Source organism: Entelurus aequoreus, linkage group LG20 (assembly GCF_033978785.1).
Source record: "Entelurus aequoreus isolate RoL-2023_Sb linkage group LG20, RoL_Eaeq_v1.1, whole genome shotgun sequence".
NCBI lineage: Eukaryota > Metazoa > Chordata > Actinopteri > Syngnathiformes > Syngnathidae > Entelurus > Entelurus aequoreus.
This window is the reverse complement of record NC_084750.1, coordinates 6,221,805-6,247,251: the sequence shown is the minus strand read 5'-3', so window position 1 is coordinate 6,247,251 and position 25,447 is coordinate 6,221,805. Positions and strand designations below refer to the sequence as shown.

General features: G+C 43.3%; 1 protein-coding gene across 1 annotated transcript; it reads left to right on the top strand.

The window, feature by feature from the left end:
• Positions 1-4,834: 4,834 nt before the first annotated feature.
• Positions 4,835-7,025, top strand: LOC133636379 (trichohyalin-like). The gene is given in 8 exon segments (XM_062030373.1): positions 4,835-4,885; positions 5,059-5,307; positions 5,309-5,626; positions 5,673-5,714; positions 5,771-5,916; positions 6,029-6,330; positions 6,417-6,515; positions 6,580-7,025. Coding segments are annotated over 8 exon segments (1,653 nt in total).
• The last annotated feature ends 18,422 nt before the right edge of the window (positions 7,026-25,447 follow it).

Sequence of the window (25,447 nt, the reverse complement as noted above, 5' to 3'; positions counted from 1 at the left end):
TCATTGGGATGCGGAATAAATCAGCTGGGTGTGTGAAGGTCTGGTTGCAGTAAATTAGCCTGCTTTTAATTGTGTCTGTAATAGATGAGTGTAATTAGTCAAGGCTCTTCCTGACATGATCATCTCGTGAAAGCAAAGCACATCTTTCCTGCGCGCTACGATCGTACTTCATCTCTCCGCAGCCCGCGGCGACAGCAGGGATCTCCTCTCTCGCTGGAAAAGCCGAGCAGACAAAGGATCGTCTTCTCTCTCTCTCCATTTTTAGCCAGACCCTGGGAAAAGAGGTTTTTGACACAATCAACAAAGCCGCGTATAGGGTTTGATCTGAGGGAACCAGGACTAAAAATACCTCTGACCAGGCTCAAACGGTCCCTCCAGGGCTTGTTTTGGTCACTGTTATGGAATTAAAATCACAGTGAAAATACACGGCAGCTTTTTCAGAAAGTTGTGCAAAAAGTGTCAATGTTTTGAACCAATATATCAACTTGGGATCCTTTACATCACAGGTGTCAAACTCAAGGCCAAATGTGGCCCGCCACTTCATTTAATTTGGCCCTCGAAAGTCTGTAAATAATATGCATGAATAAAGTACTGTAACTTTTCATACTAAATGTATTTTGTCTTTCTGTTTTGGGAGAAAAAAATGTGTACTCCATGTAATCGCAAATTAAGTTAACTTAAAGGCCTACTGAATCCCACTACTACCGACCACGCAGTCTGATAGTTTATACATCAATGATGAAATCTTAACATTGCAACACATGCCAATACGGCCGGGTTAGATTAGTAAAGTGCAATTTAAAATTTCCCGCGAAATATCCTGCTGAAAACGTCTCGGTATGATGACGTTTGCGCGTGACGTCACGGATTGTAGCGGACATTTTGGGACACCATTGTGTCCAGCTATTAAGTCGTCTGTTGTCATCACAAAATTCCACAGTATTCTGGACATCTGTGTTGGTGAATCTTTTGCAATTTGTTTAATGAACAATGAAGACTGCATAAAAGAAAGCTGTAGGTGGGAAGCGGTGTATTAGCGGGCGGCTGCAGCAACACAAACACGTAGAGAACTGGGACAACAGAGACTCTTACCAGGAGGACTTTGAGTTGGATACGCGCTACCGTGAGTACGCAGCTGCGGCTTCCAAACATTTGATCGCTTGCCCGTACGTGCGTGCCGCTATGTGCATGTCACGTACGTGACTTTGGGGAAATATATGTGCTGTATGAACTTTGCGGAGGTGAACGGTACTTTGGGCTGTGGGATTGAGTGTGTTGTGCGGGTGTTTGATTTGTATTGGCGGGTTATATGGACGGGAGGGGGGAGGTGTTTGTTATGTGGCATATTAAATATAAGCCTGGTTGTGTTGTGGCTAATAGAGTATATATATGTCTTGTGTTTATTTACTGTTTTAGTCATTCCCAGCTGAATATCAGGTCCCACCCGCCTCTCACAGCATCTTCCCTATCTGAATCGCTTTCACTGCCCTCTAATCCTTCACTCTCACGTTCCTCATCCACGAATCTTTCATCCTCGCTCAAATTAATGGGGTAATTGTCGGTTTCTCGGTCCGAATCGCTCTCGCTGCTGGTGGCCATGATTGTAAACAATGTGCAGATGTGAGGCGCTCCACAACCTGTGACGTCACGCTACTTCCGGTACAGGCAAGGCTTTTTTATCAGCGACCAAAAGTTGCGAACTTTATCGTCAATGTTCTCTACTAACATGACATGACAATCAACAATGTCCACACAAAGAAGGATAGCAACAACTTAAATCGTCTTGATTGCTAAAACAAAGCAGGAAGACCTGAAACTGCTACAGGAAAAGCCACCAAAATAGGAGCGCAAGACAAGAACTAAAACACTACACACAGGAAAACACCAAAAAACTCCAAATAAGTCAAGGCATGATGTGACAACCTGAAGCTCAACCTTAAATTAAAAAATTAAAAAATAATATGACTTGTTTTTAACATTTTAATGACTTAGACACTTTATGGTCCCCGGGAGCCCTAAAGGTAAAAAAAAAAAAAAATCCATATATTTTGTTATGATTTGAAAATGAAAACTATCAAAATGGCCCCCGCAGGCTTTAATTTTTCCGTATGCGGCCCTCAGTAGAAAAAATTTGGACACCCCTGCCTTAAAGGCACTGCCTTTGCGTGCCGGCCCAATCACATAATATCTACGGGCTTTTCACACACACAAGTGAATGCAAGGCATGCTTGGTCAACAGCCATACAGGTCACACTGAGGGCGGCGTATAAACAACTATAACACTGTTACAAATATGCGCCACACTATGAACCCACACCAAACAAGAATGACAAACACATTTCGGGAGAACATCCGCACCGTAACACAACATAAACAACACAGAACAAATACCCAGAACCCCTTGCAGCACTAACTCTTCCGGGACGCTACGATATACACCCCTGCTACCACCCACCCCCACCCTCCCCAACCTCCTCATGCTCTCTCAGGGAGAGCATGTCCCGAATTCCAAGCTGCTGTTTTGAGGCATGTTAAAATAAGAATGCACTTTGTGACTTCAATAATAAATATGGCAGTGCCATGTTGGCATTTTTTTCCATAACTTGAGTTGATTTATTTTGGAAAACCTTGTTACATTGTTTAATGCATCCAGCGGGGCATCACAGCAAAATTAGGCATAATAATGTGTTAATTCCACGACTGTATATATCGGTATCGGTTGATATCTGAATCGGTAATTAAGAGTTGGACAATATCGGATATAGGCAAAAAAGCCATTATCGGACATCTCTAATTTTTTTCATTGAAAAAATCCTCAGGCACACCACCAGCAGAAATCGTTACAAAATGAAACTCCCATACTGACAGTAAAAACTCCTTCTCACAATTGCTGGATATGAATTCAAACCATAGCTCTTGTCTCAAAGTAGGTGTACCGTCACGACCTGTCACATCACGCCTATGACTTATTCAGGTTGATATAAAATTTAAAAAACCAAAAAGGTTTTATGCCTTTTCTGTCAAGACAACTTTGTTTTTTTTAATAAAACTGAAATATGCAGTATTTCCCCCACTGCCCAAAACATTCAGAAAGCAATGTTTGATGTGAAGTAATTAGAGCCTTAAAAACATAAATAATGCAAGACACCATTGATATTAATTCATTGTTTTTTTTTGAGTAATCACAGTGAAAAGATAAATAAAATCCCATTAAATATATTTAGGATACAAAAGGTGCCCCACTCAAAGTGATACATTTGTATTAGCCTTTTTTTACTTTTAACACTTAAGTTACGAGATCAACTTCAGATATATCTGTCAATTTTACGTTTGAACTATTATTTTGTTTGTTTTATGCTCGTTTGTCAAAGAAAACTTGGATGTTTTTGTATGGCAACCACACAATATATGCAATATTTTCCACATAAAACATTTTAAAGTGAAATATTTGAAATAATTGGAGCCTTGAATAGGCCAATAATTCATTATAACATTGATTTTTTTTTTTTTTTTTTAAGCAATGGCAAAAAAAAAGAAAAAGAAAGACAAAAGAAAAAAAGCAGCCTGCATGACAGCTTTGTGTCAACATTGAAACTTTTTCTAGTTAGATTTCACCTCATTCCACTTTTTGTCATGTTTATTTTTTATTTTTGCAATAGCATTTCCAGAATGTGTGGCGGGCCAGTAAACAATTAGCTTCGGGCCGCAAATGGCCCCCGGGCCGCACTTCGGACACCCCTGCTTTAAGGTTTATTGGTGCCCTGTACTCCTCCCTACGTCTGTGTACCACTTTTAAAAAGTCATACATTTTACTTTTTGAAACCGATACCGATAATTTCCGATATTACATTTTAAAGCATTTATCTCTAAAAAAAAAAAGTGCCTTGGCTCAAAAAAAGTTGAAAAACACGGACGTTGAATATAATTTTTTTTGAAGAAAAAAATCAGCCCGTACGTCATCTTTGTGTTATTCGCTGCATCATTTGAACTTTTCCTCGTTACGCAACAACAGTTTTCTCTTTTGATCCCCTTTTTAAGAGTTGTTTATAGCAACTTATATATCAATAGTATAACATTTGCATATTTACAAACATTGACTTTACTTACTAAATAAAGTATAGTTGGGATAAGGAGAAAGTCAAATATGTAAACAAATCAGATTGCTGGAGGATTTCAATGATTATATAATTTCAGGTAGCAAACATGCTGCCATAATTAGCAGCGTGATGATGGCACTTTAAGTGCGGTGTCTTGTCAAGTGTTGAATTTAAAGCTACTTTTATGGGCGCTTGGCTGATACTGGCATGTGGGCTTCCAACAAAGTGTCAGTCCAACGGTCTGAAGTGTGCCAAAGAGTCTGCAGAGCGCTTCCCGCTGAACTATCACCACAAAAAAGGGCATTGTGGGTGTCTTTGTAGCGTCCTATCTTGCACTGCCAGACTGCCTCTCTGCCAACCTGCAGTGCGGCCAATCAGCAGCGGGGGTGAGTGACAAAGGTGGTCCCGTGGGGTGTGACGCGGCTGACGGGCCCCCGGCTGATAAGGCAGGACAAAACTGAAAAATGTTGCTGCAGGGGGATCCATGCGCTGATTAGGCCAGCGTTCGATCCCTCCCGGCGCCGATTCATCAGTGTCCCCCGGCTCGCCGCCGACGGCCTTGTCGGGGTGTCGGCGCGGTCACACCGCCGGCGGGACCTCGCCAATCTCTGTCAGGCGGGATAAGCGTCGCAATGCCCCCCGTTTGCCTTCTCAGACAGCCGGCGGAGAGCAATCTGGATGAACACAGCTGATACAGCGCGTACAAGTCCAGCTGGGCTCCGCCAGTCCATTTTCAGATGGGCTTTAACCCCCGGGTCACCCGTCAGGAGCGCTTTGTCAAGGCACAGGTAACCGTGACCACTCTAATCCCTCGCCAATCGCCCGCTCATTCATCACCGCCGAGGGGGGAGGGAACGGTGGGGGGTGGCGGGGGCGGAGACAGGGCCAACAGTGCAGACAAATGGCCGCCAAAATGCAGAATTAATCAGCTACTGATTTGCTGCCCCTTTAAAGCCAATAGCACTTACGCCATGGAGAGACCAGGAAGAGAGGAAGCGGGAAGAGGGAAGAGGGAACAGGAAGCAAGGAAGCGAGAAAGCAGGAAGCGCGAAAGCAGGAAGAGAGGGAGGAGGAAGAGGGGAAGCAGAAAGAGAGGGAGGAGGAAGAGAGGAAGCAGGAGGAGAGGAAGCAGGAGGAGAGGAAGCAGGAAGAGAGGGAGTAGGAAGAGAGGAAGCAGGAGAAGAGGAAGCAGGAAGAGAGGAAACAGGAAGCAGGAAGAGAGGGAGCAGGAGGAGAGGAAACAGGAGGAGAGGAAGCAGGAGGAGAGGAAGCAGGAGAAGAGGAAGCAGGAAGAGAGAAAGCAGGAAGAGAGGAAGCTGGAGGAGGAAGCAGGAAGAGAGGGAGTAGAAAGAGAGGAAATAGGAAGTGAGGAAACAGGAAACAGGAACAGAGGAAGCAGGAGGAGAGGAAGCAGGAAGAGAGGGAGTATGAAGCGAGGAAACAGGAAGCAGGAAGAGAGGGGGCAGGAAGAGAGGAAACAGGAGGAGAGGAAGCAGGAGGAGAGGAAGCAGGAAATGAGGAAGCAGGAAGCAGGAAGAGAGGGGGCAGGAGGAGAGGAAACAGGAGGAGAGGAAGCAGGAAGAGAGAAAGCAGGAAGAGAGGAAGCTGGAGGAGGAAGCAGGAAGAGAAGGAGTAGAAAGAGAGGAAATAGGAAGTGAGGAAACAGGAAGCAGGAACAGAGGAAGCAGGAGGAGAGGAAGCAGGAAGAGAGGGAGGAGGAAGAGGAGAAGCAGAAAGAGAGGGAGGAGGAAGAGGAGAAGCAGAAAGAGAGGGAGGAGGAAGAGAGGAAGCAGGAGGAGAGGGAGGAGGAAGAGGGGAAGCAGGAGGAGAGGAAATAGGAAGCGAGGAAACAGGAAGCAGGAAGAGAGGAAGCAGGAGGAGAGGAAGCAGGAAGAGAGGGAGTAGGAAGCGAGGAAACAGGAAGCAGGAAGAGAGGGAGCAGGAAGAGAGGAAACAGGAGGAGAGGAAGCAGGAGGAGAGGAAGCAGGAAGAGAGGGAGTAGGAAGAGAGGAAGCAGGAGAAGAGGAAGCAGGAAGAGAGGGAGCAGGAGGAGAGGAAGCAGAAAGAGAGGAAATAGGAAGAGAGGAAACAGGAAGCAGGAAGAGATGGAGCAGGAGGAGAGGAAGCAGGAGGAGAGGAAGCAGGAAGAGTAAGCAGGAAGAAAGAAAGCAGGAAGAGAGGAAGCTGGAGGAGGAAGCAGGAAGAGAGGGAGTAGAAAGAGAGGGAATAGGAAGTGAGGAAACAGGAAGCAGGAAGAGAGGAAGCAGGAGGAGAGGAAGCAGGAAGAGAGGGAGTAGGAAGCGAGGAAACAGGAAGCAGGAAGAGAGGGGGCAGGAAGAGAGGAAACAGGAGGAGAGGAAGCAGGAGGAGAGGAAGCAGGAGGAGAGGAAGCAGGAAGAGGAAGCAGGAAGAGAGGGAGTAGGAAGAGAGGAAGCAGGAGAAGAGGAAGCAGGAAGACAGAAAATAGGAAGCGAGGAAACAGGAAGCAGCAAGAGAGGGAGCAGGAAGAGAGAAAACAGGAGGAGAGGAAGCAGGAAGAGGAAGCAGGAAGAGAGAAAGCAGGAAGAGAGGAAACAGGAGGAGAGGAAGCAGGAAGAGGAAGCAGGAAGACAGGAAGCAGGAGGAGAGGAAGCAGGAAGAGAGGGAGTAGGAAGAGAGGAAATGGGAAGTGAGGAAACAGGAAGCAGGAAGAGAGGGAGCAGGAAGAGAGGAAACAGGAGGAGAGGAAGCAGGAAGAGGAATCAGGAAGAGAGAAAGCAGGAAGAGAGGAAGCAGGAAGAGAGGAAGCTGGGGGAGGAAGCAGGAAGAGAGGAAGCAGAAAGAGAGGAAGCAGAAAGAGAGGAAATAGGAAGCAGGAAGAGAGGAAGCAGGAAGAGAGGAAGCAGGAAGAGAGGAAATAGGAAGCAGGAAGAGAGGAAGCAGGAGTAGATAGAGGCGTAAAACAAATGAAGGACAATGTCAGAGGGGGGATTATTGTAGCAAAGTGAAAGGCTGCTTAAGGTGGCCCTTTTACACTTAAACACACATACACACACACACACACACACGCACACACGCACACACACACACACACACAACACCCCCCTGTTGATTTGTCAGCGAGTTGATCAATAGCTGTGATGGAAACAGAATCAGCTCAGATGGATTAAACGTCCCAGTGACTCTGACGTTATTTTCCCATTAAGAGAAGGCTAATCATTACACACACACACACACACACACACACTCACACACACACACACACACACACACACACACACACACACACACACACTCACACACAGTGACTCAACTGTGTCCATGCACACTATTTTCTACAAGTCTTTTTACAAGAGGTGTTCCCAATAGACTTGTTTTGCACACGCAATCATCACTATAGAGAAGATGGCTATATAAATGTCATTCCCACCACACTGACCACATTTCAATGTTGATCATTTCTTATTGTCTTTACACTTCACCTTTGCACGTGTGCCTTTTCTTCTACGCTGCTGCCTCAGGTGTTTGTAGTCATTTGTTCCAATAGAAGGTCAGACCAGATCCCTACAGTACCAAACATGAAGCTATTTCCCCAAAAACACCTCAAATATGACCCACTAACATTAGAATTCTTCAATATTATATCTGGTGATGGAGGCCAACTCCACCAAACCAGTATCTCTTGGACTTAGACTTAGACAATCTGTATTGATCCACAAGGGAAATTGTTCCAAAAAGGGAAAGTGTTCCCTTCTTAGGGCTCTGCTTCACTCTCCCACTCACTCATCAACATTTACTTCTGCCAAACATCCCATCATAAAAACCTAACATAATAATATAATATAATATATCAGTATATATAATATACTGTACATATATTATGTAAATATTAAGTATATATGTTATATTTTATATCGCTATATTTAGTCTATTTATACCTGCATTGTCCTTTCCATCCTTACACTTTCCATCATTGTAACTGAGCTACTGTGTGGAACAATTTCCCTTGTGGATCATTAAAGTTTGTCTAAGTCTAATAAACAAATATCAATATAATTATAGTTGCATATTCCTTGGGATATCCAAGGCCGAGGCGTATTTAAAAAAGTACCTAGTAACAAGCGTGTCAGCATCATTCAACTTACTGCATCTTGAGCTTGTCATTGTGTCCACTAGGTAAATAGGTAAGGGGTTTTTCATACCTACCGTTCTTTTGAGTCATTTCACTTGATATGGCCTACAAAATAAAAGTATGTGTGATTACTTCAGATGTCACATTGGATTATTATCGGCCAACAACAAAAGCTCCAATATCGGCATCATATCGGAAGTGAAAAATTTGCATAGGGCAACGCCTACTCGGTAGCCTAGTGGTTAGAGTGTCCGCCCTCAGATCGGTAGGTTGTGAGTTCCTTATACCAAAGACTATAAAAATGGGACCCATTACCTCCCTGCTTGGCACTCAGCATCAAGGGTTGGAATTGGGGGTTAAATCACCAAAAATGATTCCCGGGCGCGGCCACCACTGCTGCCCACTGCTCCCCTCACCTCCCAGGGGGTGAACAAGGGGATGGGTCAAATGCAGAGGACAATTTTCACCACACCTAGTGTGTGTGTGACAATCATTGGTACTTTAACTTTTACATTTGATATTTTATTGAAGATTTGTTGGCGAAGAAGGCCATGAGCAGAATGTGGACTCCAGGCAAGCGTTACTCACCTTCTTTATCAAAGAGCTGCCATTTTCTTTGGCCCAACAGAGGCTTATTTTCCAGTAGTACACTTAGAGTATTACTGGATTCTGCGGAATGATACGCTAGTAAACGGATGTGTTTGTTCAGCGCTATAATTTACCGTCAAACCAAGAAAGCACGCAAACTTTTGTTGGACATTTTCATTGAAAACCGGATCCCACGAACACTGGGAAGATCACAAACTGAAAACACTACCCCTTTTTCAAGTAGCCAGAACTGCTAAAAAATAAATCGACAATATTTTCTAAGGCTGCAGCTAACGATTATTTTTCTATCGATTAATCTATAGATTATTTTTTCGATTAATCGGTTAATCTATAGATTATTTTTTTCGATTAATCTATAGATTATTTTTCCTTTTACCGATTTTTTTTTTTTATTCAAAATGAAGATGAAAAAATAAATGTAGGCCCGTTTTTTCAAAAGGCATGGCTTTTATTTACAAAAAAAAAGAAGTATGGCCACTCAGTCAACATTGACAACAACATGACTAAATATTCTGTAACAATGTAAACATTTAAAACTTTTAACATTTAACAAAATTAAAAGTAGCTTATTTGCTTTTTAATGTGCAAATATAAAAGTCAACGTCCAGTGCAAATCTTAATATTCTGCAATAGTATAAGCATTTCAAAAGTAAAAGTATTGCTTATTTTGCTTTAAAATGTGCAAAAATAAAGATAAACATCCAATACAAAAAAGTGCAAAACGAAATATTCTGTAACAACAGTGTAAACATTTCAACAAAAGTGAAAGTATTGCTTATTTGCTAAAATGTGCAAAAATAAAGATAAACATCCAATACAAAAAAGTGGCAATCTAAATATTCTGGAGCACTGTAAACATTAAGTATTGCTTTTAAAATGTGCAAAATAAACATCCAGTCCAACACAGTACACAATAACCAATTCTACTCATTCCAGTGAGTGACTAACAGTTGTAATGAAGACAGGTTAGCATGTGTACATGTTTGGTTCTTTTCTTGTTTACAATATTCCCAGCAGCTGAAAATAGGCGCTCAGAAGGGGTCGATGTGGCTGGAACGAGAGGTAATTAGCCTTCACCTCAAGCCAGGACTGCGAGTGAGCTGAGCTGTAGTTTATATTTTTAGAAGGTCAACGGGCTCATAGTGATGTTACTAGTAGTTGACTGGGAGGTGTTTATTATCATTTGGGGAGAGTCCGCTGCCTGATGCTCACCTGCTAAACACCTATCTGCTCCACGCTGAAGCGCTGACTACATGCGCTCTGAATACACACTGCTGATTGGCTGATAATGCTTCGTGTGTACCTATCAGATGGTTGTGTGGGTGGGACAATGCTGCGTGTGTACCAATCAGATGGTTGTGTGGGTGGGACAATGCTGCGTGTGTACCTATCAGATGGTTGTGTGGGTGGGACAATGCTGCGTGCTGGGACAGACGCAGAGGAGCGAAGCAGCTTGTTAAGACTTTAGCAGCTAAAGTTAGCTTTAGCTTAGAAACTCGTTCGGTACACCCCCGTGCCGAACCGAAAGCCCCGTACCGAAACGGTTCAATACAAAACACGTACCGTTACACCCCTAGCAGATACAAATGACACATTCATGTTTTTGTGTAATGATGACAACGTATGCTCGCGCGGACGATTGACTAGTTGATGGTTTTCTTTTCAAATGTTCGTTCATAGCCGTTGTGCTGCTATGATAGGCCATTTCCGCTCGACACAGTGTGCATACAACAACATTATTAGGCCGTTTATTGAAATACTCCCACACTTTTGACCACTTTTGGCATGCTTTTCCCCCCTCGCTCGCACCGCTCGCATCGTCTGCTTTGATCGTCTGCTTTGCGGTCCGCCATGACGGTAGTGTGACGTAAATATGCGACGCGTCGACGCACAAAAACGGCGTCGACGTATTTACGTAACCGATGACGTCGACTACGTCGACGCGTCGTTTCAGCCTTAATATTTTCCTACTATTGCATAATAATGACTCAAGTTGCGGTTAAAAAAAAAATGTTTGAAGTAGGGCTGCAACAACTAATCGATTAAATCGATTAAAATCGATTATAAAAATAGTTGGCGATTAATTTAGTCATCGATTCGTTGGATCTATGCTATGCGCATGCGCAGAGGCATTTTTTTTTTTTTTTTTTTTTTTTTAGATAAACCTTTATTTATAAACTGCAACATGTACAAACAGCTGAGAAACAATAATCCAAAATAAGTATGGTGCCAGTATGCTGGGGGTTTTTTCAATAAAATACTGGAAAGGATAGAAATAAATAGGAAGTCTAAGTCTAATGTAGTTTGTCTCTTTTATCCGATTATTAATCGATTAATCGAAGTAATAATTGACAGATTAATCGATTATCTAATTAATCGTTAGTTGCAGCCCTAGTTTGAAGGAGATCTGATTAGAAGTGATGACAGTTTGATGATCAACGACCTGGGGCCGTACTTATCAAGTGTCTTAGAGTGCCATTTTACACTTAAGTCCTGAGAATTTGCGAAATTTAGTCCTACTCTCAAACTTAAGAATAAAAGCTTTTTATCAACGTTCTTAAGTCTAAGAATCACTCCTACTCTCCACGATATTTAAGAAACCTTCAGAGGTGTCTTAAGTGGTTAGGAGTTGCCAGCAGGGGATGGCACTGAGGCGAGAGAGACGTGCGCGAACGTTCAGGGAACGGAACAATGTTTTGGTTTTTTTTGATGACGAGCAGCTGATCAAACGGTATCGTTTAGACAGAGCGGATATTATTTTTGTCACAGATTTAATACTTTTCGATTCCTTGTTGATTTCTGCATGTGTCTGCAGTGGGCTAGTATATATAGAGCCACCCACACCAGTTTCAAATGAGTTGCCTAATTAATGAATTGGAAAGAAAATGTTATGACAGTAGCGTATGTGTGTGGCCGTGAGGTGAGTGACGTCAGTGAGTGTGTGGGCGAGAGAAGAGAGGGAGCGGTAGCGTGAGTGCTGGCGGGGACTAGTTTGTTTTGTATTATTTTGTAGTTTATTGTCAAAATATACACTCCCATTGTCCACTTAAATATTTCCAAGATATTTCTTTATTCTTAGACAACGGATTCCCTTCCGTGATTGGTCATTTCTATGGACACAGAAATTACGTCACCTAAAATTCCGTTTACGGCACATAGTAATGTCGTAATTCAGCTCTGAGTGTGACACTTAAGATTCAGTCCTACACTTCGCTGAAAGTGTGAGTAAGACGCTTGATAACTAACTTTTAAGTGCAGCTTTCAGCGAAGAATTTATTTACTCTTAAGTCAACTCTTAGCAGACTTCTTAGGAGTAATTCTAAGAAGCTTGATAAGTACGGCCCCAGGTCTTTGAATTGCTGGCCAGAGTCCTAACTCTACATGACAAAAAGTGTCTGCCATTTGTCGACTGCAGGTGGTTGAAATTGGAGAACAACTGGACGAACGGTCCTGAACAAGTTCCCCTCTGGAGCAGGCCCTGGAAAAGGCCAAACAGGAAGCGCAGCGCTGCATTCCAGCCCGTGAAATAGGACGTGATAAAAGCTATTTGTCAGCCATTCAGAGTGGGACATAAATGTGTTTGTCAAATGATACGGCGAACTGTCCATGAGTTAGTGGAACGTTAAAAAAAAAAAAAAAAAAGAAGTTGTCGGTGGATAAATGTCCCGTGGGAAGCATGAATGTCAAAAGCACATTAAAGATAAATGTAGAAAGAGAGAGAGACATACATATTGTGATGAGTATTTGTGGGGCTTTTGGCATACTTGCCAACCCTCCCGATTTTCCCGGGAGACTCACGAATTTCAGTGTCCCTCCCGAATTTCTCTCAATTTTCACCCGGACAACAATATTGGGGGCGTGCCTTAAAGGCACTGCCTTTAGCGTCCTCTCTCACCTGAAAAGGAGACTATTATATATGTCTCCGTTATCCATAGGTTTATCTATAACCCATAAAGTAGGCCGGCACGGAGCAATTTCTCAGCGTGTGTTTATTCCACGTTAATACACTGACACACAACATCCGGATTCCCATCATGCATTGCTTCAACACTACGGCAAGTAGTAATGTCCAAAAACATAACAGAGACGAAGCAGAAGAACGAAGAAGAGACATGGCGACGATGAGTAAGAAGAAGAAGTACGCTCGCAAGTTCCAAAATGACAGATTATATATATATATATATATATATATATATATATATATATATATATATATATATATATATATATATATATATATATATATATATATATATATATATATACACCCAAACAATTTTTTGGAATAGCCTTCATTTGTAAGAACAAGAATAGACTGTCGAGTTTCAGATGAAAGTTCTCTTTTTCTGGCCATTTTGAGCGTTTAATTGACCCCACAAATGTGATGCTCCAGAAACTCAATCTGCTCAAAGGAAGGTCCGTTTTGTAGCTTCTGTAACGAGCTAAACTGTTTTCAGATGTGTGAACATGATTGCACAAGGGTTTTGTAATCATCAATTAGCCTTCTGAGCCAATGAGCAAACACATTGTACCATTAGAACACTGGAGTGATAGTTGCTGGAAATGGGCCTCTATACACCTATGTAGATATTGCACCAAAAACCAGACATTTGCAGCTAGAATAGTCATTTACCACATTAGCAATGTATAGAGTGTATTTCTTTAAAGTTAAGACTAGTTTAAAGTTATCTTCATTGAAAAGTACAGTGCTTTTCCTTCAAAAATAAGGACATTTCAATGTGACCCCAAACTTTTGAACGGTAGTGTGTATATATATATATATATATATATATATATATATATATATATATATATATATATATATATATATATATATATATATATATATATATATATATATATATATATATATATATATATATATATACATATATAAAATAAATAGTTGAAAATATATACACCCTCCGCTACCACCTACCCCCTAGTCTTTTGTTGCGCCCTAAAAGTGTTTGCACTGCAAGTATTGTACTTACCACACAATAGCTGTTAGTGTGACGTCCATCGTAGTTGTAGTTTTTGTTACACAATGTGGAGGTGTTGAGATCGCCGTGTAAAAATCTCTAATGCTAATCAGCGGCATGTCTATGGCAAATCCAATGTAAATTAGCATCGAGCTCACGCATAGCCAAAAGCGGTGTTGGTGTTGGGAATTGCGAAACATAACCTGGAGGCAGTACGACCCAATCTGCTCTGGGTGCTTGTTTGCCCGCCAAGTGCTTGAAACAGACGTGACCTCAGGTCATATAGGTTAAAAAGGTCAACAGGGTTTCCACTGATACATTTTAGTTGGTCTATTACAGTCTAAATTATTAAAATTCACCGACATTGTCTCATATCAAACAGCAATAACTATGTACAGGGCTAGGAACCATTTGTTACCACTGAACATTCAAAACATGTTTAGTGAACGTGAGGGGGGGCATAGTTTGAGGAGAGAACTCAATTTTAAAATTCAGATGAGAAATTCCACCATGAAAAGTTTTCGCATTTCCATCACAGGTGTCAAGTTGTGGAACAATCTGAGCGAAGTACATAAGCAAAGTCCAAGCATCAATGTTTTTAAAAGAATGTACAAAAATATATTGTTCACAGGATATAGTGAACTGCACTAAGAGTCAGTGGGTTTGTATGTGTATGTATATGTATACTATGTATACACGCTGTTGTGTCACATTCATAGTTACTTGTTAAATGTGTGTTGTGGATGTACATGTATGTATATGTATGTGTATATATATATATATGTATGTATATATATGTATGTGTGTATGTATGTATGTGTGTGTACATGCTTATATATGTATATGTGTTTATATGACATAACATTTTTATATACTATTATTATTATTATTATTATTATTAAACATACAGTAAGTAATAAGAGGGGTGGGAGTACATAAGTTTTTACTTCTTCTCACTCCTTTTCGGATATGTTTACATTAAATGTTTATTTTCATTTCTTGTTTCTTTTGCTTTTTATTATTACTATTTATATTATTATTATTATTGTTTTTGTTATTCATTCTTGAATGGCTTTTTTGTTGTTATTTTTCAAAATTTGTTGTTTTTGTTTTGTCTACATATTCGAAATAAACTTGAAAATGAAATGAAATGAAATGATTATTTTTAATCAATGATGTGATGGGAGTGGCGCCAAAAGGTCAAAGATGGGCACGGTAGAGCCCGGTAGAGATTATTTTTAATCAATGATGTGATGGGAGTGGCGCCAAAAGGTCAAAGATGGGCACGGTAGAGCCCGGTAGAGATTATTTTTAATCAATGATGTGATGGGAGTGCCGCCAAAAGGTCAAAGATGGCTACAGTAGAACACGGTAGAGCCCGGTAGAGTACGGTAGGGATTATTTTTAACCAATGATGCTTGCGGTGAGTGGTGCCAAAAGGTCAAAGATGTGTACAGCAGAGCGCGATAGAGCACGGTAGAGCGTGGTAGGGATTATTTTTAATCAATGATGCTTGCGGTGAGTGGCGCCAAAAGGTCAAAGATGGGTAAAGTAGAGCCCGGTAGGGATTATTTTTAATCAATGATGCTTGCCGTGAGTGGCGCCAAAAGGTCAAAGATGGGTACAGTAGAACACGGTAGAGCACAGTAGAGCATGGTAGGGATTATTTTTAATCAATGATGCGTGTGGCAAGTGGCGCCAAAAGGTCAAAGATGGGTACAGTAGAGCCCGGTAGAGCGCGATAGGGAGCGGTAGAGCCTGGTAGAGCACAGTAGAGCACGGTGGGGATTATTTTCAATCAATGCTGCTTGCGGCGAGTGGCGCCAAAAGGTCAAAAATGGGTACAGTAGAGCCCGGTAGGGGTTATTTCTAATCAATGACGCTTCCGGCGAATGGCGCCAAAAGGTCAAAGATGGGTAGAGTAGAGCCCGGTAGAGCCCGGTAGAGCGCAGTAGAGCGCGGTGGGGATTATTTTTTATCAATGCTGCTTGCGGTGAGTGGCGCCAAAAGGTCAAAAATGGGTATAGTAGAGCCCGGTAGAGCGCAATAGGGAGTGGTAGAGTGTGGTAGAGCACAGTAGAGCACGGTGGGGATTATTTTTAATCAATGATGCTTGCGGTGAGTGGCGCCAAAAGGTCAAAAATGGGTAGAGTAGAGCCCGGTAGAGCGCAGTAGAGTGCGGTGGGGATTATTTTTTATCAATGCTGCTTGCGGTGAGTGGCACCAAAAGGTCAAAAATGGGTATAGTAGAGCCCGGTAGAGCCTGGTAGAGCGCGATAGGGCGCGGTAGAGCTCGGTACAACCCGGTAGAGCATGGTAGAGTGCGGTAGGGTTATTTTTAATCAATGATGCTTGCAGTGAGTGGCGCCAAAAGGTCAAAGATGGGTATACTAGAGCCCGGTAGACCCCGGAAGAGCTCGGTAGACCCCGGTAGAGCTTGGTAGGGATTATTTTAATCAATGATGCTTGCGGTGAGTGGCGCCAAAAGGTCAAAGATGGGTATAGTGGAGCCCGGTAGAGCCCGGTAAAGCTTGGAAGGGATTATTTTTTATCAATGCTGCTTACGGTGAGTGGCGCCAAAAGGTCAAAGATGGGTATACTAGAGCCCGGTAGAGCGCGGTAGGGATTATTTTAATCAATGATGCTTGCGGTGAGTGGCGCCAAAAGGTCAAAGATGGGTACAGTAGAGCCCGACAGGGCGCGGTAGGACCCGGTAAAGCAAAGTAGTGAGGTTGTGCACGTGTTGAGTGGGTAGCGATGCAGTGGGAGTGCAGAGAGAGAGAGAGAGAGAGAGAGAGAAGGTGAGAGTGACAGCTCTGCAGGGAGGAAGCGCGTCGCCATCTGCCGTTGATTACCTGCTGTTTGCGCTCCTCTCCTCTTCCTCCGCGTTCTCCCCGCGCAGCAGCTTGCGCCGGCCGAGACGCCAGGGACCCCTCTGGCGTGCACACTGCAAAGCAAGCAAGAAAGTTTCACTTGATTTGTGACTTTGCGCGTTATTTTTACCCTGCTCGCTTCACTCCGACACAAACACACACCTCCTCTAGTCTGTCACTGAACAAATGGGCACACACACACACACACACACACACACACACACACACACACACACACACAAAGCTGCCGTCAAAGGGCCTCTCTAATGGATTCTGAAGATTCCAATTTCCCCTCTGCCACCAATGACAGAAAACCCTCTGAGCTCAATTACCCCTGTCTTGCACACACACACACACACACACACACACACACACACACACACACACACACACACACACACACACACACACACACACACACACACACACACACACACACACACACACACACACACACACACACACACACACACACACACACACACACACACACACACACACTCTTGGACGTATCCTCTTTTGGTAATCTCACACGCACATGCACACCTTAAGCCGCTGTGACATCACACGATGGGAGTATTAGTCGGCGGTAGATTCCGTGTGATAGCAGATCAGGCGGGGGGTATCCAACCTACGGACCGCGGGCCCTCAAGACGTCGCAAGTCGAATAAGGAATCTGGCCCGATTTGAATCTCTGACCGTATAATTGCCGCGAGCTTGCCGCCATCTTCGTTCCCTGCTCACGCGTCCTCTGCGCACGACAAATCCATGCCACGCACAAAATCAAAGAAAAAAAGAAGCGTATAACAATTTTCAATGTACAAACCCCGTTTCCATATGAGTTGGGAAATTGTGTTAGATGTAAATATAAACGGAATACAATGATTTGCAAATCCTTTTCAACCCATATTCAGTTGAATATGCTACAAAGACAACATATTTGATGTTCAAACTCATAAACTTTATTTTTTTTTGCAAATAATTAACTTAGAATTTCATGGCTGCAACACGTGCCAAAGTAGTTGGGCAAGGGCATGTTCACCACTGTGTTACATGGCCTTTCCTTTTAACAACACTCAGTAAACGTTTGGGAACTGAGGAGACACATTTTTGAAGCTTCTCAGGTGGAATTTTTTCCCATTCTTGCTTGATGTACAGCTTAACTTGTTCAACAGTCCGGGGGTCTCCGTTGTGGTATTTTAGGCTTCATAATGTGCCACACATTTTCAATGGGAGACAGGTCTGGACTACAGGCAGGCCAGTCTAGTACCCGCACTCTTTTACTATGAAGCCACGTTGATGTAACACGTGGCGTGGCATTGTCTTGCTGAAATAAGCAGGGGCGTCCATGGTAACGTTGCTTGGATGGCAACATATGCTGCTCCAAAACCTGTATGTACCTTTCAGCATTAATGGCGCCGTCACAGATGTGTAAGTTACCCATGTCTTGGGCGCTAATACACCCCCATACCATCACAAATGCTGGCTTTTCAACTTTGCGCCTAAAACAATTCGGATGGTTCTTTTCCACTTTGGTCCGAAAGACATGACGTCCACAGTTTCCAAAAACAATTTGAAATGTGGACTCGTCAGACCACAGAACACTTTTCCACTTTGTATCAGTCCATCTTAGATGAGCTCAGGCCCAGCGAAGCCGACGGCGTTTCTGGGTGTTGTTGATAAACGGTTTTCGCCTTGCATAGGAGAGTTTTAACTTGCACTTACAGATGTAGCGACCAACTGTAGTTACTGACAGTGGGTTTCTGAAGTGTTCCTGAGCCCATGTGGTGATATCCTTTACACACTGATGTCGCTTGTTGATGCAGTACAGCCTGAGGGATCGAAGGTCACGGGCTTAGCTGCTTACGTGCAGTGATTTCTCCAGATTCTCTGAACCCTTTGATGATATTACGGACCGTAGATGGTGAAATCCCTAAAGTCCTTGCAATAGCTGGTTGAGAAAGGTTTTTCTTAAACTGTTCAACAATTTGCTCACGCATTTGTTGACAAAGTGGTGACCCTCGCCCCATCCTTGTTTGTGAATGACTGAGCATTTCATGGAATCTACTTTTATACCCAATCATGGCACCCACCTGTTCCCAATTTGCCTGTTCACCTGTGGAATGTTCCAAATAAGTGTTTGATGAGCATTCCTCAACTTTATCAGTATTTATTGCCACCTTTCCCAACTTCTTTGTCACGTGTTGCTGGCATCAAATTCTAAAGTTAATGATTATTTGCACAAAAAAAAACGTTTATAAGTTTGAACATCAAATATGTTGTCTTTGTAGTGCATTCAACTGAATATGGGTTGAAAAGGATTTGCAAATCATTGTATTCCGTTTATATTTACATCTAACACAATTTCCCAACTCATATGGAAACGGGGTTTGTAACTGACAACACGCGACACACCCGACCCATCGTGTAAATCAGGGGTGTCCAAACTTTTTCCACTCAGGGCCACAGACTGAAAAATCAAAGCATGCGGGGGCCATTTTTATATTTTTCCTTTTTTAAAACCAATACAATATATAGTTGTTGTTTTTTTTTAACCTTTATGGCTTTCCTCAAGTTTGGTCCCCGGTACCCGGAAGGGTGTCAGTCATAAAAAATGTTAGAAGTAAGTCATAAATTATTATTTTTTCATTTAACGCTTGAATCTCGATATCAACTTCAGGTCTGTCTGTCGTTATATAACGTTTTTTTTTTATTTTGTTTTTATGTTTATGCCCTTTATGTCAAAACCCGTATTTATATGGCAAACGCACAAACTATGCAACATTTTCCCCCAAAACATTTCAAAGTGGAATATTTGATGTGAAGTAATTGCAACCTTAAATAGGTCAATAATTCATAACAATAAAAAAAATAAAAAGAATAAGTGTTGAAAATAAGCCAAATTTCTTTCTTTTTTTTTTTTACTATTAACGCTTAAGTCTGTAGATCTGTTGATTATAAGATTTTATAACTTTTTCATTTTTTTTTTGTTTGTTGCCCTTTTTATAAAAAGAAAACTTTGTTTCGCACAAAATATGCAATATTTTCCCCCCAAAATATTTCAAAGTGGAATTGTTCCAGTGAAGTAATTGGAGCCTTCAATAGGTCAATAACAGTCCGCATGGCAGCTTTGTGTTATTAGTGTCAACATTGCCACTTTTTCTTGTTACATTTCACCTGTTTACTATTTTATTACACTTTTTCATGTTTTACATTTTTGTTGTAGCATTTGCAGAATGTGCCGGGGGCCGTTAACAAATTAGCTGGGGGCCACAAATGGCCCTCGGGCCGCACTTTGGACATGCCTGGTGTAAATAAAAACTTCTTCCTGTCAACGTATTATGGATACCCCCCAAACAATGTTCCCTCTAATTTTCCATATCTGAGAGCAAACGCAAAAACTCCTTGAGCATTCAGTGGAGCGCATGTGAGCGACGTCAGACGTGCACATGCACTGTGGTCACACCTGCAGCACACCTGTCCCAAACCTGACTAAATAACAAGCTCAATGTTTTATTATTAGAATGAAATGACAGCAGTCATTTCCATGATATTATTTTGTAATATAAGTGTTTTGGCCCACTTACAATGACTATAACATATTGTTTTTCATGAGCTGTGTACTAGTATTATATGTCTGGGTGGGGGGTCCTGCTTTGGAAATAATTTGTACCCCTTTCAGATATCGCATTTAGTTCCCACTAAAACATCCACACGTTGCACAATGAGATGTAAACATGGGATCATGTGTACATTCCCGTAACTTTCTGTTTGTAAAATATACCTTTATTAGTATTTCTTTAATATAATAACATCATTGTATGATTACGGTTCGGGTTCGGTGAATGCGCATATGAAACTGGTGGGGTTCGGTACCTCCAACAAGGTTAAGAACCACTTAAGGCTCTGGATGCTGTGGGGCTGTCTTGGTTGACAAGACTCTGCAGCATCGCGTGGACATCGGGGGCGGTACCTCTGGATTGGCAGACCGGGGTGGTGGTTCCTCTCTTTAAGAAGGGGAACCGGAGGGTGTGTTCTAACTATCGTGGGATCACACTCCTCAGCCTTCCCGGTAAGGTCTATTCAGGTGTGCTGGAGAGGAGGCTACGCCGGATAGTCGAACCTCGGATTCAGGAGGAACAGTGTGGTTTTCGTCCTGGAACTGTGGACCAGCTCTATACTCTCGGCAGGGTCCTTGAGGGTGTATGGGAGTTTGCCCAACCAGTCTACATGTGTTTTGTGGACTTGGAGAAGGCATTCCACCGTGTCCCTCGGGAAGTCCTGTGGGGAGTGCTCAGAGAGTATGGGGTATCGGACTGTCTGATTGTGGCGGTCCGCTCCCTGTATGATCAGTGCCAGAGTTTGGTCCGCATTGCCGGCAGTAAGTCGGACACGTTTCCAGTGAGGGTTGGACTCCGCCAAGGCTGCCCTTTGTCACCGATTCTGTTCATAACTTTTATGGACAGAATTTCTAGGTGCAGTCAAGGCGTTGAGGGGATCTGGTTTGGTGGCTGCAGGATTAGGTCTCTGCTTTTTGCAGATGATGTGGTCCTGATGGCTTCATCTGGCCAGGATCTTCAGCTCTCGCTGGATCGGTTCGCAGCTGAGTGTGAAGCGACTGGGATGAGAATCAGCACCTCCAAGTCCGAATCCATGGTTCTCGCCCAGAAAAGGGTGGAGTGCCATCTCCGGGTTGCGGAAGAGACCCTGCCCCAAGTGGAGGAGTTCAAGTACCTCGGAGTCTTGTTCACGAGTGAGGGAAGAGTGGATTGTGAGATCGACAGGCGGATCGGTGCGGCGTCTTCAGTAATGCGGACGCTGTATCGATCCGTTGTGGTGAAGAAGGAGCTGAGCCGGAAGGAAAAGCTTTTAATTTACCGGTCGATCTACGTTCCCATCCTCACCTATGGTCATGAGCTTTGGGTTATGACCGAAAGGACAAGATCGCGGGTACAAGCGGCCGAAATGAGTTTCCTCCGCGGGGTGGCGGGGCTCTCCCTTAGAGATAGGGTGAGAAGCTCTGCCATCCGGGGGGAGCTCAAAGTAAAGCCGCTGCTCCTCCACATGGAGAGGAGCCAGATGAGGTGGTTCGGGCATCTGGTCAGGATGCCACCTGAACGCCTCCCTAGGGAGGTGTTTAGGGCACGTCCGACCGGTAGGAGGCCACGGGGAAGACCCAGGACACGTTGGGAAGACTATGTCTCCCGGCTGGCCTGGGAACGCCTCGGGATCCCCCGGGTGGAGCTGGATGAAGTGGCTGGGGAGAGGAAAGTCTGGGCTTCCCTGCTTAAGCTGCTGCCGCCGCGACCCGACCTCGGATAAGCGGAAGAAGATGGATTGATGGATGGATGGACGAAAAGAAGGCAAATAGAAGCATTGGTGAATCGAGGTTCCACTGTCCTCCTTAAAGTTTTGTAATCAATCAGAACTATCAAGTAGCTAAAATGCGCTAAATATGGAGGATAGTGGAGACAGTGTTTAACATTTTCCCCATCATGCATTGTAATTAGAGATGTCCGATAACGGCTTTTTTGCCGATATATGATATTCCGATATTGTCCAACTCTTAATTACCGATTGCGATATCAACCGATACCGATATATACAGTCGTGGAATTAACACATTATTATGCCTAATTTTGTTGTGATGCCCCGCTGGATGCATTAAACAATGTAACAAGGTTTTCCAAAATAAATCAACTCAAGTTATGGAAAAAAAAATGCCAACATGGCACTGCCATATTTATTATTGAAGTCAAAAAGTGCATTATTTTTTTTAACATGCCTCAAAACAGCAGCTTGGAATATGGGACATGCTCTCCCTGAGAGAGCATGAGGAGGTTGAGTTGGGCGAGGTTGGGGGGGGGGGGGGGGACTGTGCGCCTTATAATCCGGTGCGCCTTATATATGGACCAATATTGAGCCCCAGCAGGTCTCGCAACTACGGTAAGCAGCCGCCGACTTCATTTTCCCCCACGCTTCTTCTACGGGGGAAAATGAATTCGGCAGCTGCTTTCCGTAGAAGAAGAAGTGCTTCTTCTTCTACGGGGGAAAATGAAGTCGGCGGCTGCTTACCGTATTTGCGAGACCTAAACTTTTTGTAAAGACCCAAAAATGGCTCCTATTAAGAGACACGCTTAAGACGCAGAGTTTAAACTCAAGGCGATCAGTCACGCAGTAGAACACGGGAATAGAGCAGCAGCGAGAGGATTTAACATTAAAGGCCTACTGAAACCCACTACTACCGACCATGCAGTCTGATAGTTTATATATCAATGATGAAATCTTAACATTGCAACACATGCCAATACGGCCGGGTTGGATTAGTAAAGTGCAATTTTAATTTTCCTGCGAAATATCCTGCTGAATACGTCTCGTATGATGACGTTTGCGCGTGACGTCACGGACTGTAGCGGATATTTCGGGACAGCATTGTGGCCAGCTATTAAGTCGTCTGTTTTCATCGCAAAGTTCCACAGTATTCTGGACATCTGTGTTGGTGAATCTTTTGCAATTTGTTCAATGAATAATGGAGACAGCAAAGAAGAAAGCTGTAGGTGGGAAGCGGTGTATTAGCGGAAGGCTGCAGCAACACAAACACGTAGTGTTTCATTGTTTACATTCCCGAAAAGATGACAGTCAAGCTTTACCATTGGCCTGTGGAGAACTGGGACAACAGAGACTCTTACCAGGCGGACTTTGAGTTGGATACGCGGTACCGTGAGTACGCAGCTGCGGCTTCCAAACATTTGATCGCTTGCCGGTACGTGCGTGCCGCTATGTGCATGTCACGTATGTAACGTTGGGGAAATATATGAACGGTACTTTGGGCTGTGGGATTGAGTGTGTTGTGCGGGTGTTTCTTTTGTATTGGCGGGTTATATGGACGGGAGGGGGGAGGTGTTTGTTATGCGGGATTAATTTGAGGCATATTAAATATAAGCCTGGTTGTGTTGTGGCTAATAGAGTATATACATGTCTTGTGTTTATTTACTGTTTTAGTCATTCCCAGCTGAATAACAGGTCCCACCCGCCTCTCACAGCATCTTCCCTATCTGAATCGCTTCCACTGCCCTCTAGTCCTTCACTCTCCCTTTCCTCATCCACGAATCTTTCATCCTCGCTCAAATTAATGGGGAAATCGTTGCTTTCTCGGTCCGAATCGCTCTCGCTGCTGGTGGCCATGATTGTAAACAATGTGCAGATGTGAGGCGCTCCACAACCTGTGACGTCACGCTACTTCCGGTACAGGCAAGGCTTTTTTATCAGCGACCAAAAGTTGCGAACTTTATCGTCGATGTTCTCTACTAAATCCTTTCAGCAAAAATATGGCAATATCGCGAAATGATCAAGTATGACACATAGAATGGACCTGCTATTCCCGTTTGAATAAGAAAATCGCATTTCAGTAGGCCTTTAACGAATCAATGGTGCGGAAGTGGAGGAAGCAACATGATGACCTGCGCCGAGTAAAGAAGACTAAACAGAGTTTCCGAGGGAACAAAGCGAGATGGCTACAGTTGGAGGACAAACTGGAACAGTGGGTTGTTGAACAGAGAGCAGCAAGTAGAAGTGTCGGTACAATCACTATTTGTTTTGTTGACATTCCCTTTAGCGCAGCTCCATCTAGTGGATGCATAACGTAACCCCAGCCTCTACTGTAGCACCTATTCTATGCGCCTTATAATGCGGTGCGCCTTATATATGAACAAAGTTTTAAAAATAGGTCATTCATTGAAGGTGCGCCTTATAGTGCGGAAAATACGGTACTTTACATTCAGTCGGCTTTCGGCAAAAATTGTTGAGCTCAACGCGCCCCCCCCCCCCCCCCCCCCCCCCCCCGAGTCCAAAAGTTTGGAAGCCTTCCTCTAGCTAATGTGCTAACAAGTACAGTACATATTCCGTACAATTGACCACTAAATGGTAACACGCGAATAAGTTTTTCAACTTATTTAAGTCGGGGTCCACGTTAATCAATGCACTGGTGTCTGTGTTAGTATTATTAACTTACAATGGTATTCTTTTTGTATTGCTTCAGTTTCACAAATTCCTCTGTAAACTCACCAAAACGTCACTGTGGAGTCTGTTTCGCTGATTGGAGAGCTAGCTTCCGCAGCTATTGGGTCCATGACGATAACTTCTGTTTTGTCTGGTAACAGACACCGACACTGTTTGGAAACAGTTCAAGTATAATAAACATTTACAAAATATTTTGCGTAAATTATTCATTTCACAACATATGTATCTGCGGCTTGTACGCAAATCGACAGACTTCTGTTGGAGTGACACATACTTGCCAACCTTGAGACCTCCGATACCGGGAGGTGGGGGGTGGGGGTGCGTGGTCGGGGGTGGGGCGGGGGCGTGGTTAATGTAGTGGTAGGCTTGTAGTGGTAGGCTATGCCTACATATCCCAGGGTGCTTTGGGGCTGGGGGGGACTTCCTGAATGACTAGTAAACATGACAGCAACGCTACCTCTCTGTGTCCCTGAGCCATTCTTTATACATGGTGTCAGAGAGTGAAAAAGAACTCAAAAGTTATAACTTTATACTCCTGTGAAGCGGTGGATGTTATCTCTTCATGAATATAGCCTGGAGGAAGCTCAGTGCTGACAATAAAAAACGGAGATAAGTGAAGAAAAGTTGCTAAGCTAGCGGAGCTACACAAACCTTTCCTGATCGACAACTAAGGGAATATACAATGGCATCTACACAAATATCACACCCAGAACCATTTGACTTCTTAAATCCGTCAGGATGGCCAAGATGGATCAG